This window comes from Meleagris gallopavo, chromosome Z (assembly GCF_000146605.3).
Source record: "Meleagris gallopavo isolate NT-WF06-2002-E0010 breed Aviagen turkey brand Nicholas breeding stock chromosome Z, Turkey_5.1, whole genome shotgun sequence".
NCBI classification, from domain to species: domain Eukaryota; kingdom Metazoa; phylum Chordata; class Aves; order Galliformes; family Phasianidae; genus Meleagris; species Meleagris gallopavo.
Genome location: NC_015041.2, coordinates 6,115,009 through 6,128,726, shown reverse-complemented (window position 1 = coordinate 6,128,726; position 13,718 = coordinate 6,115,009). Strand labels below are relative to the sequence as shown.

Here is a 13,718-nt window from a genome sequence, read left to right as displayed (position 1 = left end):
GTTTTGTTTATTGCCTGGCTAATTTGTAGGGGGAAAGAAAAAGAAAGAGATCATCTTGCTGCTTTTAGCAAAAAGAGTAAAATCTACTATTTAAAACTTTTTTTTTTTTCTTTTTTGTAAGAAAGTATTCTGTAGTAAATGTACCAGCACATTACAGAGAATTACCATAGCTGGAGCTATTATACATGTGCCTGCAACAGCAACAGAAGAAAAAAAAAAAACAACTTTTTTTTTCTCTTTTTTTCCTGTTTGAAGCTTGATGTTTACTTACTTAATGAGCAAAGCAAGGCTTTGGACTCTGGTGGCTGTACCAACATGTTTTTATGCAGAGTCATTGTCTGAATGAAGAAGATTTTCATCTGCCAGCACAGGAAGTTTTAACCATAGTTGGGTTCCTGACTGACTGAAAAATTTGGGGAGTACCTCTGCTGCCGTTCATGCTCGTGTTGACTGCTGCTCCTCTCACTTGTGGTCACATAACTGGCTCTTGGACGATTAGAATTTGCTTGCATGCTTTCCTTATGTTAATTTTTCATGTCATGTTTTTAAGCTGTGTTCTAAGTAAATTTGGCAGCTGTAAATAAGACGTGGCAGCATCACGTGTATAAAACACAGTTTGGGCATCTCCTTTATGGTACGTACATACCATGCGTGTGAGGGCAGTCTCACCTGGCTTGCAAGCAGGGCTGGTGGTAACATAATGGCAAGAGTGCGAGTGGGTGCACAGCCATCACTCGTGTCCCCCAGGGCCATTGGGGAACTTGGCTTGTCGGTGTGCCAGCAGTGCGCTCGCTGCAGGGAGAAGAGGGTAAAATCTGTTTGGTGGGGAGGGGGCTGCTGGAAGCAAAGTGAATTAAGAGGGCTGTAAAAAACTGATAAAGATACGACTGTCTGTTTTTATATTCTGCCACATAACATGGGTTTAAATGAATTTCTCTATAATTTGTCTTCAAATACCGACATTTAACTCTTAGGCTGTATAAATGAACTGGCTTTTTCTAGAGTAAAATTCATGCCCTGCGTCCAGGCTAATATGTTCACCCACTATAAACATTACTGCCTATGGTTACAACCGGAATAAAAAATTCCTTTTATATACATCATAGCTGGCAGAGACTCCTGAGACCACCACAAATCACTTCAGCCTTTTGGTGCTCTTTGACGAAATGAACTGAAATGTAAAATAGCCCAAGCTTCAGGCAGGCTGACTCTGGAAAGCAATTAGCTTGTTTAGACCATTGTTTGTATCCTCTTCTATTTCCAGATGCTGGGCAAATGTGGAGTAGGAACTCTCCTGACTGATCTAGCTTGGGCTTTAAAACCCAACCATTCCTTCCTTCCTAAAAGATTTTGCTTATTCTCTGTGTTGCCTTTCATTTAAAACAAAGCAAAACAAGCAAGCAGAAAATCCTGGCAAGTGTCCCCTTCCCCCAGAAGAAGAAGAAGGAGGAAAGAAAGGGAGGAAAAAAAAAAAGACCTGAAAAAAAATCCAAGCAGGGTCATAACAGGGAATAACAAAGCAGTGAGTTATTTATGCAGCCATGATTGGCAAAAATGATTGCAACATGAATTTGCCCAGAAGCAATGATTAGATCATAAAAATGTTAAGGAAATCTGTAACTCAACACCATTTTATAGATTGAAGAAGTTTTTGTTCCCTACCTTAATTGCAGTGACTTGTTATTAAAGTATTTATTCAGAGTAATCTCTTTGGACAGCGAGCCCTTATCCCATCTGCATGCATAATTAAAAGTGAGGGGGGAGAAGAGGGAGCAAAATGGTTTACCATGCTACATGAGCAAGGGAGGGAATTACACAATGACAGGTGAAGAGCAGATTTATCTCCTGTTGGAATTTCAATGCTGCAAGCGAGACAGGACACTGTTGCTTGCTAATATCCTTGCAAACACCATAGCTGCTGCTTCTCCAGATTACAGTCCAAAAATCATTGCTGGTCTCTAAAAGGCCTGTAGCGCTGCATCTGTGGCTCTGGGTTTTTGAGCTGTTGGTGCTCTAGCAAAGAGATTGGATTTGGGTATGTGGGCTTGTGAATCCATGTCTCTGCTTAAAAATGGACTATTTACTTACTTGGCTGGCTATTTATTTATTTATAAATAAACATTGGTAGTGTCTGGCTTTGCTGAATACAAATCAGAGTGTTGTAATTGTTCCAGCTGAAACAATGTCATCACCTGCCTCCTGCTGTCCCTTTTCCAATGATAAAAGAATTTGGTACAATTCTTCTCTTTCCATTCTGAATAGAAAGAAGGTTGTACTTGAACATTCATCCTTAGACAGATTTATCATCATTAGGCAGCACTCAAACACACAATATCTGTTTTTAAATTGAAGTGTTATGGATCTAAATTGGATTTACACAGGGAAAGTTGCTTTATGTTTGTGTCTAACTATTCACTAAAGAGTATTTTTTCCTTAACTTCTGATGTCTCACCTATGCAGCAGCAGTACAGAGAATGCCAGGAACTTTTGAGCCTTTATCAGAAGTACCTAGCTGAGCAGCAGGAACAGCTGTCGCTCTCCCTCTCTCAACTCAGTGCTGCCAAGGAAAAGGAGCAGAAGGTAAGATTCTTTTTTTCCACCTCACTTTTTTAGGACATTTCCAGAACATTTTTTCTCTTTTCCTAAAACTAAAACTGAATTGTGTTGTCTTATATTGTTCAACGTTGATAACTGTTCTGTGATTGGTGTCCCATGGCCTTCCCTTAATGTGTGGATTGCAGGAAGACAAAAAAGGAAACAAGTTTTGGATCAATGAAATGGGTGAAGTTAATTGACCAGGTTGTAACGCAGTAGAAACCATTGGAATGCATGCTTTTGCTAAGGAAAAAGATGCTCCCTTGTTTTCTTCCCTTCTGTTTCTTAAGCAGTGAAATAATTGCAGTCACTATAGATACAGCCTTTTAAATTTTCACTGTAGCTTTTGATGACTGAAAAGGAGTTTACAGATGATGTGTTTGGTCAATAAGAACTTTCTCAAGCTTGTAAGGCAGCCCATCTGATTTGAGCTGTTTATAGAAGACCCATAATTATATATGCTGTTTAAAACCAGAAAACATTGACTGGAGATACAACGTGTTAAATTAAGTGGTAAAATGGTTCTCAGATGTATATGCACAAAGACTTGAAAACATGGTTGCCTGAGATTTTTTTTCTGATAACTAGGTACTTGATTTGTGTCCCTGCTGATAGCAGATGATGCCCTGGAAATTAAAGCAATTTATGCAAGTGCTCTACCTGATGCTTTTACTTGCTATTGTCTTTCAGTAGTTTCCATCAGTGTATCTCCATTCAGAGCCTATCCTACCTAAAACAGACCATGCCTGTTTATGATTTGTACGCTTGATCTTTCTTTTCCTGATGAGTGTTACAGACTTCTAATATGGCTGGAGGTGAAGACATCAGCATAGCATTCAGAAGGTGGCCTGACTCTGTCCTCTCAGTGGTACCTGCTAACAGAATTGCACAGGCAGATCCTACTGCTCAGACGCCTGTGGAGGCAGAACTGCAATTTTAATTCTGTTCAGAAAGTAGCAATACTGTCTTCATTGGCAGCAGGAATTGTGTTTTACACATTTTTAAAAAATATGTTGCTGTTTGTCAGGCTTCTAGCTTTTACAAGCATTTTGTTCCCATTCTTTGGTATGTTTGTCTGCTATCCATCTTGTGATGTTTTTGAGCTGAAAATAAGGGCCTTTATTTTCTCTGAAAATGAATGGTGCTTGTGTTCCTCCCTGTGATACACAGCTCTCTGGGTTTCCTGATGGAGAGCCACCCAGAAGAGCCCATGCAGTCCAGCAGAATCTTGGCAGCTGATTTTGGGGTGATGCTGTTACTTCTCTGGGATTGGATTCTGCTAGAAATCTTTCACCTTTAGCCTTTCAACTTCAAATACATGTGACTTGTACTAGGTATGCATGCTACGAAGGTATATAGTCTAATCCCACCAACACTACTAATGTTTAGATGTAGATAGTAGGAAGCCTTCAGCCTATTAACTGTCAAATCAGCATCTGAAGTACAGCAATCCATGCTCGTCTCTCCTTTTTCTGTCTTCCTAAGTGCTGTCAGTGTATGCACAGACTTCTGTGAGCTTGTTTTCTGACTTCATGTGCAAGTTCTATCAAGCTAATCTTCGATCCCATTATTTCTTTTCTTTATACTCGCAGATACTTTTGTCCACAAATGCAAATTCATATATTATTTCTAGGTTTCTCTTGACATTTCATTTACGGTTACCGAGTCTACAGTTCCAGGCTAACTGGTCTGAAATTACCCTAGCCCTCTTGCTTTGTGTGAAGCTTTGTAGGCATAGATAGAAATTGTCAAAGCATGCTTCAACCAGCCTGTCTTACAGCTTGCAAAATATTTCTAATCTTCCTAGCTTTCCTTTTCAAATTTCTCTTCTATGTAATCCTGGTGGACATGGAGTTTATTTCTTCAATACATGTTGCTTTAGTATTTGTTGCATTTTTCTTTTTTTCTTCTTTTAAACAGACACTTTGTGCTATGTTTCTCTTCACAGCTCAAACTGTGGAGAGATTCACAGTCCTGGTTCATGGCTTCAGTTGTTTTTCTTAACATGATCCTTTACATCATAGCTTTCAAAACCAAAGCCAGTAGGCTGGTGTTCGGATGACTGTACTATTTCCATTCAATTTTTTGGTTCTGTCTTTTGTCAGTTGTCTTAACTGAACTGTGAATTCTTAGGATCATTGTTGGTCTCTCTTTGTTCTGTTTGAGTGCTGTCTTAACAGTAGTTTAGATGAGCATAGGGTTTGTAATTAGGTTCCTGCCTCATGGAAGAATGTCACAGGAACACAGCATGGAGGGATTTTGTGGAGGTAAAAAATTGGGAGAAGACCTCAAGAACTTTCAATTTACTCCAAGTGCTGCTCACTGCAGCTCTCTTTGCCCTGCTGAAGCTTTTATGCTCCCAATATTATTTATTTTAAGCTAAAGTTTGAAAAGGTCCACCTTGTTTATGCAAAAGGAAGCCTTCCTGAGCTTGAATCCTTGACCATGGGGAATCTTTTCCCTGTTGTTTGTTTTGACTGAGCTAAGGAAATCTTGGCTATTGTCTAGCTTTAAATCAATAGATACTAGCTTGCTACCTAGTTTTCACTACTTTGAAGTGTCTAGGAGAGGTAATCAACATTTTCTATTTCAGGTCTGATGTTACAGGGGCACCTGTGTCTCAGAGCAAGATGTTGCTCCGATTTTTCCAGTGTCTTGCAGAAAGATGGGACTGCATGGTTATACTGTGTACCAAAGCACCTCTTTGTTCTGCCTGTTATGTTTCTGTTCATTTCCCCCTTTTTCTACTTGTTTGTTTTAATTCATTCCTAATGCTACATGTGTATCTATCTGGTCATCCCTTGCTTTTTGCCTGTCTGACTCCCTTGTTCTTACTGTTCAATAATGCTGACCAAAAGCTGTCCCTGTCCCTAGATTTAGGTAGGAATTTGAAAGCATTTCTCTTTGGTGTTTAGATGCTTGGCTTTGATGTTGGAATAAGACATTTAGCAAGTCAGGAGGACTGCAGTGTTACCGAACTGCTGTGGCATTGTTGCAGAAAGATGGGATCGTATGGGAGGGAAGTGACTGCTGTTACTCTGCACATGTGGCTGAAATGCAGTCCTAGTTCCTAGCTGGATTGAACTAATGCAGCTACTTTGGTGTCCACTTTTGCTTTTGTCTGTTTTAGCATCACATAAAGGTAACAATTATTCTGAAAGCACGTTTTCCTCTGAGCTGATATTGCTTCTTTATAACGAAAGTCAGCCCTCAAAATTTAAAGAAGTATTCTGGTAGTAGTGAAATAAAAATGTGGGGAAAATGGTGGTGAGATGATTTAAGACAGACTCTCATGAAGTCAATAATCAGTAACTGGAACATGGAGCTTCCTTTTTTTGTGAGATAAAGTTAATTCCATTTGAAAAGATACTTAAGGTGACATGAATTGAATTATTCAAACTGGCCTTCTCAGCATTAACTCTAGGTTAATATCTCATGATGCCTCTGGTTTCATTATAGGAGTTTTAAGTACATAACTTTTTATAATAAATTCAATACCTAGAAGCTGAACTGAAATTGGTTTACCTTCTACCAACCCATAAAAAGAAGCATTAATTGCAAAGTGAATATTGAAGTGGTTACTAAAGTTGACTCATACAGATTCAAAGAGATAGCTCTTGTGTAATGGAAGTGAAGAGCTCTACTGAACAATAGGCTTCTGCCCCAGTGTTAATAGAAGATACCATACATATTAAAATGCAGTTAAATCTCTTCTATCAAAAGTGATTTTTGGATGTTCTTTCTGTAGCTCTCAACTGTTCCATCTTTGCCATTTTCAGAAGCTTTATGTGGAGATAAAAAGGGAATTGTTCTAGATAATCAGGCCTGACTTAGTTGTTGTACAGTTGCTGCTGCACTGCCATCTCAAATCATGGCAACAATCCAGTTTACTTTGGCAAGTTTCTGGCTGGTGAATCTGTAGATATTCTGCAGCCTAGGGCAGGATTTGATTAATAAGAGTTAGGCAGGAGTTTGAGTTTTTACAGGACTCAAATTCTGGAGATATTTTGCCTGAAAGAAGAATAATATCTGTTGTCTCAGCGTTGCCTATTAATCTTTGAATTTACTAGTACAGCTGGCAGCTTTTGTTTCTTATTTGTAGAAGATTATCCACACATCTGCTAACTTCCTAGATTTACATAGATTCTTGTTGTGTATGTGTTTTAAGTTTCAGTTCTTCCTCTTGTATGTAGAAATGTAGTAGGTGTGGAGTGTGATTGTAGACAGAAAGGAGTATCAGTACCTCATTTTTGATGGGATATTTGTTCTTTCTCCTTCCCATATACAGTATTGTCTGTCTTCTGATTAGTGTTCATATTTCAGTAATGCCAGGGGCCCTTGTTGGGAAGGGGTACTACTGTGTGCTAAGCACCGTGCCAGTATACAGAAAATTATGGTCTGTGTTGGGAAAACTGTAAAATGTAAAGATGACTAGCTTTTGGGGAGGAGGCTATATTTTTGATACTGCTTTTTTTAATAATGTTTTCCCTTCTTATGAGTCACTTTTTCGTCCTAAACATTGTTTACACAATTACAGTGTCATTTCACAGTTAACTCCAAAGGAAGTCTTGCATTCTTTTCATGTCTGAGACTAAAATTCATGTCCATATCATTGCCATTTTTTGCCTTAATAAGGGCAATTATGTACTAAAGCTTCAAATATTAGTTCTATGTTTTCTTTTGATAAGAATATTGAAAAAAGTCAATCTTCAGAAGCCTTTCTGATTGTGCCCAGACTCCTCCATTCCTCTTCCTTCAGTGTGGGTCACCTCTAAACACACTCTTCATTCGCTGAAAGAAAAAAATCCCACATATGCAAAGGGTTTTGAGTGCTATAAGGTAAACCTGCATCATAGAATTTACTTTGTCTGTTTACCCAGCTGTACAGGAACAATGGATGAGCCTATCTGCAATATACTTGAGAACTGGGATAATAAATAAAGAATTAATTTGACTGTGAACGCAAGGGTACTGGAGTAATTTTAGGAGGCCAGACAAAGAGAGAGTTTAGCATGAGTAAATATTGGGAGTAGCCTTGCCTTACCTGTGTTACTTTTGGCAAATCCCCTGATCACTTTCTGTATCTCTTTTATCCGTGAAAGGGAGATAATGCTTTTTATCCTCATTCTTCCTGTTTTCTGCTGAGAACATTAAAGTTTGGGAGCTTCTTCATGTGTGTTCTAAGTGCTTAGTGATATTTCAGACTTAGAATCTGGAATGGGATACCATGTATAAGGAAAAAATACCATGTATTTTCTTTTCACCTATAAGTTACGAAGTCCTACTGGATTTACCTGTCTGGGTTAAAAACGTGCTAATACCTGACAGAAATGCAGATGAACATAAATATTTAAACTAAAAGAAAACATAAATATTTAAACTAAAAGGAAACATCAATACTGAAATATCTGTTTATTGCTAACACTGACAGTATAACTATATCTGCACACAATCCCCTGGAAAACTGTGCTATAATAGGACCACTGGGCACTCAAAAAGCCCCGTCTGCTCACATGCTGTGAATGATGCTGCATTAGTAAGTAATTTACTCTCAGCTCACTGCTTAAGTGAGGTCTGAGCTTGATATCTACACCACTTCACTCTCTCTTTGCTATTCGTCTGTTGTCTTTAATCAAGCTTGTCTCTAGTCTCTTGATTTTTGATCTTCTTTTACTTTGAAGATTTTTCTTTCAGTTTCATATGCGGGGCTTTAAAGACTATACCTCCTATGGAAATCTTTTCCTTAGGTGGACACTCATATAAGCTAAGTATTTTTGTGCTGAAGGATAAATCTGGAAAGAAGACAATGCCTTCCTTTCTAGCAAAACATTCTCTTGACCTCATAAGTTTTTGCTTATATTACAGCTGTTGTCAGATGAGAAGTTCCTTCTCTGTCATTTGAGGACCTCCTGTCCTTGAGGACCACTTCTGAAACTTAGATATTACAGTTTCTTCACTTTAACCCCCACTGCGGTTCTTGGGAGAGAGTTTTATGACTGTGCTCATCAGCATCTGCTACATCTCATTTTTAAGTGTGGGTGAAGCATCGTCAATGAAAGTTAGAATGTTATTTGCAGTCACAAATATTGTAATACGCTACAAACCTTAAGGAAGCAATCTTCTGTTTTGCCGTTTGCTTTGTTAGCTATGCATGTTCTTACCACTGTCAAGCAAACGTCCCAGCGACCTAGCAGTATGCTGGCATGCTTATTAGCATAGTCCATTTGACCTATGTAGATGCCTTTGATTCTGCTGTTTTTGTATTTTTTTGAATGTTGAGACTATTGACAACCAGTTTCTCATGTACTCCAACTTCCTTGATTCACCAGTTTCAGGTCATCTATAAACCACACTTTTTGCATTTCTCTAAGCATGCCAAGTATGTTATGATTAACATTACATTACATTCCTGAGTTTCCCAGCTTGTTGAAAACTAGTACTGGAGACATTCAGGTGGATTTGGACTAGTTGACTTGCAGAGTTCCCTTCCAGACAGAATTCTTGTATATAGTTCTACTCTGTGCTCTCTTATCCATTCCTCTTTAAGAGAGATCCTCAGGTGAAAACCTGTTCTAGTATGAAGAGAAAGCGCTTCTGAGCTAATAGCAGTGGTTTTACAACCAGGCCTTTATTTCTTACAGTGGAAATTATTAGAGTTGCTGTAAACTCATCTAGGACTACACAACCTAAATAACTTTATTCAGAAGTTTGTATTAGTGATTATAATGTAGGTTGCACAGTAATGCCTCTTATTCATTTTCATGGAAACTACCAAGAACACAAAAACACTATTTGATAAAAGAATTCTCATCTATAAAATACTGTTTTTTCAACTAGTCACCACCTGTGCTTTTTCGCCAGGGATGAGCATGAGCCTGCACACCATGCTTCTGAAAGTCTGCATCACTGGGGGTGATGCACTGTTTCACAGTTGCTATGATGACATTGTTCCTAGGAAAATGTTGCCCACACAGTCCATCTTTCATTAGCCTGAACGGATGGAAGTCAGAAGACTGCAAATCTGGACTTCATCTTGTAGAGCTGACACATCTCATTGCCATTAATGATTTGATCCAGAAAACTGTCACCTTCAGCCTCACATTGGTTCAGTAGCTCCTGTCAAACTTACGTATGGGTTGTTCTTTTTGTTCCCGTGTGAGCATTTGTGGGACTTACGTGGTGCAAAGTTGACAGTATTCCAACATTGCTCTTCCATGTCAGTCTATTTTGTTGGACTGTCCCTCTGCTGTGATCTGTCCCATGGCAACAAAATATAATGGAAGATTGGCTGGAACGTTCAATCTCTGTTGCTGTACCACCAACCTAATAAAATAGGAGGCATTACTTTCAGAGCAGACCTCTTGTATTGAAAGAGACATTGGTTACCATCTTTTGCCTGCAAAGCACAATATTTTTGTGAGTTGATCAGGTTATTTAATTAGAAAGGTCTTTGTTTAATGAAGGCCAGGTGACTATCTGTCCAGGGCACCCAAGGTTGGTCTTCATAGACAGAAAGATTTTTCATGAGAGCCATGGCTGTAATTTTCTTTCAGCTAAGAAGGTGGAAATTTGTTATCTGTCTGCACCAGGTTGATTGCCTGCAGAAATATCTCTTCAAGTTTTAAGCTTGAGTTTTTCATTTTGAGCTACAAGAAGTTCAAACTGAAATTTGTCTAATGCACAGCTTGCCATTTGAAATTTACAAAGACCCTACTGGACTCTCCTTCTTGGACTCTACCCACTACAGGACAAATTTTAAATTCTAGAGACAGATCATATGTATACATAAGCTGAATATATCTGCTGTGGTGCCATTTCCAAATGTGCATCTGTGGCAATCTTAATGCAAGATTGCATACATCGTGCATGCGTTTATGATTTAGAACTGTCTGATCTCTGATCCAATTAATGCATTAAATTTTATTTCATAACAGGTTTTTCATTCTCATCTATTAAGATGATGCCAGTAATATCTGAAATGTTCTACAGTCAGGTTTACTATAATACGTGTTTCTTTTCAGAGTTTGGAATGTATGTGGAAGAAGACACGCAGACTACAGTACTGTCGTTGACTAATGATTGTTCATGAGCACAGGCAGAGATAAATGACTATTTTTTTGCCTGTGCAGGAAAGTTGACAGTCTGAAACTTATGTAATGGCTAACCACACAGATACTTGATATCTTAGTGTGGCAGAGCCACTTCCTAAAACTTGAAGTAGGAGAAATAAGTTACACTCTCTGATTCATCTCTGAGGTCTAGATTATCCTGAGATTGAAATAAAGTCATTTCTAATCAGTCCACAATAGCTAAGTTTGATTCAACGCTGCATCTTTCCCCATCTGTTCCCCTCTCCTTAAGCAGCAGTAATCCTGTTGGCTGGAAAAGGACAAGCAAACTTTCAGAGTGACTTCTGTTTTCCAACATGCAGCCTCAAAAACTCTTCTTAATTTTTAGAGTTGTGTCATGAATAACAGTACCTTAGTTGAAGATTGTCAGCTTACGGTACATCTGATGAATGTCTCTGTTCTCAAACTTGAGATGGAGGACTTTTCACCATGATGTAAGGACGTTAGTCGCTTCTCCAGCGACTTGTTACTTCTAAGTCTCAGTAGAAATGCTTTTACTTGCTGTCATGCCAGAAATGCCGTTTGAATCAGGAGGCATTCATGTTCATGGTTGCAAAACTGAATGAAATGAACTTGGTTGACTGCAAGGGTAGAGTAACCTATGAGCTCTTCTAAATTTCAGGTGGTAGCTGTGGAGAATGCTTCTTTTCCTGAGATCCATATCTTCATAACATAAACCTTTATTTTCATGGTGCTCCACTGTTACTGCAACTTCTTGGCACAAATCTTCTTTGGATATTTGTCCTTCAGTGCTCATTCAGTTGAGCACTCTGTGATTTGGTTTGTGGGTAGCTGTTAGCGTCCCTCATAATATCCCTACATATAGGGACATAGTTCATATGGAGTTGAAGGAGACAGCTCAGTTACTTTTGTCTGTAACTTTTGACTTAAATGTGTGTCCTCTGCATTTGAGACCCTAGAGCCTTTGTGGTTGAGAGGAAAAGAAGACCTAGGCTGCACAGCGCTGTTCACTTGGCTGCATTCGTGTACGTACACATGGAAGAGCTTGCTTGTATACCTCACCAGCACTGCTTCTGCAAAAACCTTCCTGTTCTGTGTGCCTGGGAGCATGTCAAAACATGATGTGAATGATGTATGCAAACTGGCTGACTTGTAAATAACTTCTTGTTTCTCAAACCAATATGTAGCTCCTGATGAAGACATAAACCTATGACTGAAGCATCAGCACAAGTTCAACATTCATACGTCACTTGATGAACCTGTAGGCAAACGAGGAGTAGAGTACCATTTATGGCTGTATTAATTTCTAATCTAAACTATATTAATTTCTATGTTTTCTAAATCTTAACAAAGAAATAAGTGCCAGTTTGAAGTGGGTTTTTTTGTTTTTTTGTTTTGTTTTTGTTTTTTATAAATTTTCTTACACTTCAACATTCTAGTTCACTCACAGACATTAGCTTTTTGCAGTGTTATCCTAAGCTCTTTTTCTGGATTCTGAAGCTTTTGGTAAAGTCAGAGCCAGTGATACCTCTGGTGTAAGTCTCTTTTAGTTGAAGGAATAAGAGAATGGTTTTTAAATATTTAGGCCTTTGTTTTTTCCTTTAGCCATGGGACTGTCAATAAAAGGATGTGAGAGGTTTTGATTAATATTTTTCATTAGTTTTGCTGACCATGAGAATTCTGCACACAAGTGAGACTGGGACTGCTGCTGTGGTCTACCAAGTTGCTGAGGGCTGGCAAGCTCTTGAATTGGTATCTAATTCTGTTCTGTGGCATCTCTTGCCATTGAGTTTTTTAATTACTGTCTGGCTTAGTTTCATGCTCTTTGTATACCATATGAGGCCCACTATTTGTTAGAGCATGTATGCTCAATGCATTTAAAATGTATGAGTTAGAGATACCAGAAGGAGAGCTCAGCTATTCTGGGACTTCTCCATACATAAGTTAATTTGTGTAAAAAGGCAGCCTTTCTGATTGCTGTGCTAGGGAGAACAAGTGCTTAACATGGGGAGAACACTCCAATGCTGCATGACACAGGGCAGATACACGTATTGTATGATTCTCTTCACGGGCATGTTTATTCATCAGAGATAAAAGGGATCACATAATCTGAAATGAAGAGCCTGCAGTTCTGCAAGTAAAACATGAGAAGAAAACACCGGAGCTTCTATTAGCTAGACACACATCTATGCATTCTTATCAGCTGCTTCTTAAGCATTAATTCTATTCTAATGGCTTAACCAAAGTGCTGTCATTGTGACAACAGGCTTATTTATAGCTGTGGAAGTAAGTGTAGAGAAGCACAGGAAATTTTCTTTTTGGTACTTTGTTACTCAGGCTAAGTAGCTCAGTGAATGCCAATATATTAGAAAGTTACTTCTTGAAACGTTCTTTGTACCTGAGTGTGCAGTAGCCTCAGAAAGTCTTGGGTCCTTCTGCAGAACACAAGGGTGAAGATGAGAGACACCTCCAGAAGATGACTTGAGTGCTACTGATGATTCAGGTTAGATTAATCTAGGTATCTTGTTCTGAAATACTCATTAGTGGTTCAAATATCAAGATGCTCCTTTTACTGTTTTGTGAATGATAAGATGGCATCCTCACTAAGACAATAAACACTTTAACATAAAATTTATCTTTCCTAACCAGTAAATAAGCTGTGCAAAATAAAACGTGCTCTTGTTTTTCAGACTGAAACTTATGTCGCTGATGATGTTTACATCTTGAAGTAATCCCTTGTGTTAAAACTAGTAAATATTGCAAGTATTCCTTTTAATTTGCCTTCATCCTTTTGGACCTGTGATTCTAAGCTTCTGTGTGGGAGTATATTTCAAGTGGCAGGTTGCTAAGCAGGCATGACAAAAATGGGGGTATTCATCTTGCCCTTACTTTTCTTCTTATAGAAGAATGTGAGTGGTTTGAAATAAGAGGCTAATACTTCTGTTGCAATAAATGAGTAAGAAGGACATTAAGAGTATTGTGAAAATGTTTTGAAATGTCAGGAGCACTGTAAAATGGTGAGCAGGTTGTTTT

At 38.5% G+C, this 13,718-nt stretch overlaps 1 protein-coding gene across 7 annotated transcripts in view; it reads left to right on the top strand.

Annotated features, from left to right (window-relative positions):
- KIAA1328 (KIAA1328 ortholog) overlaps window positions 1-13,718 on the top strand; it is a 177,017-nt gene that overhangs the window by 70,160 nt on the left and 93,139 nt on the right. For all 7 annotated transcript variants that reach the window (XM_019610301.2, XM_010725189.2, XM_019610305.2 and 4 more), the window contains one exon: window positions 2,453-2,580. In XM_019610301.2, coding sequence (XP_019465846.1) covers window positions 2,453-2,580 — 128 coding nt within the window. The remainder of the gene's footprint in view (window positions 1-2,452; window positions 2,581-13,718) is intronic.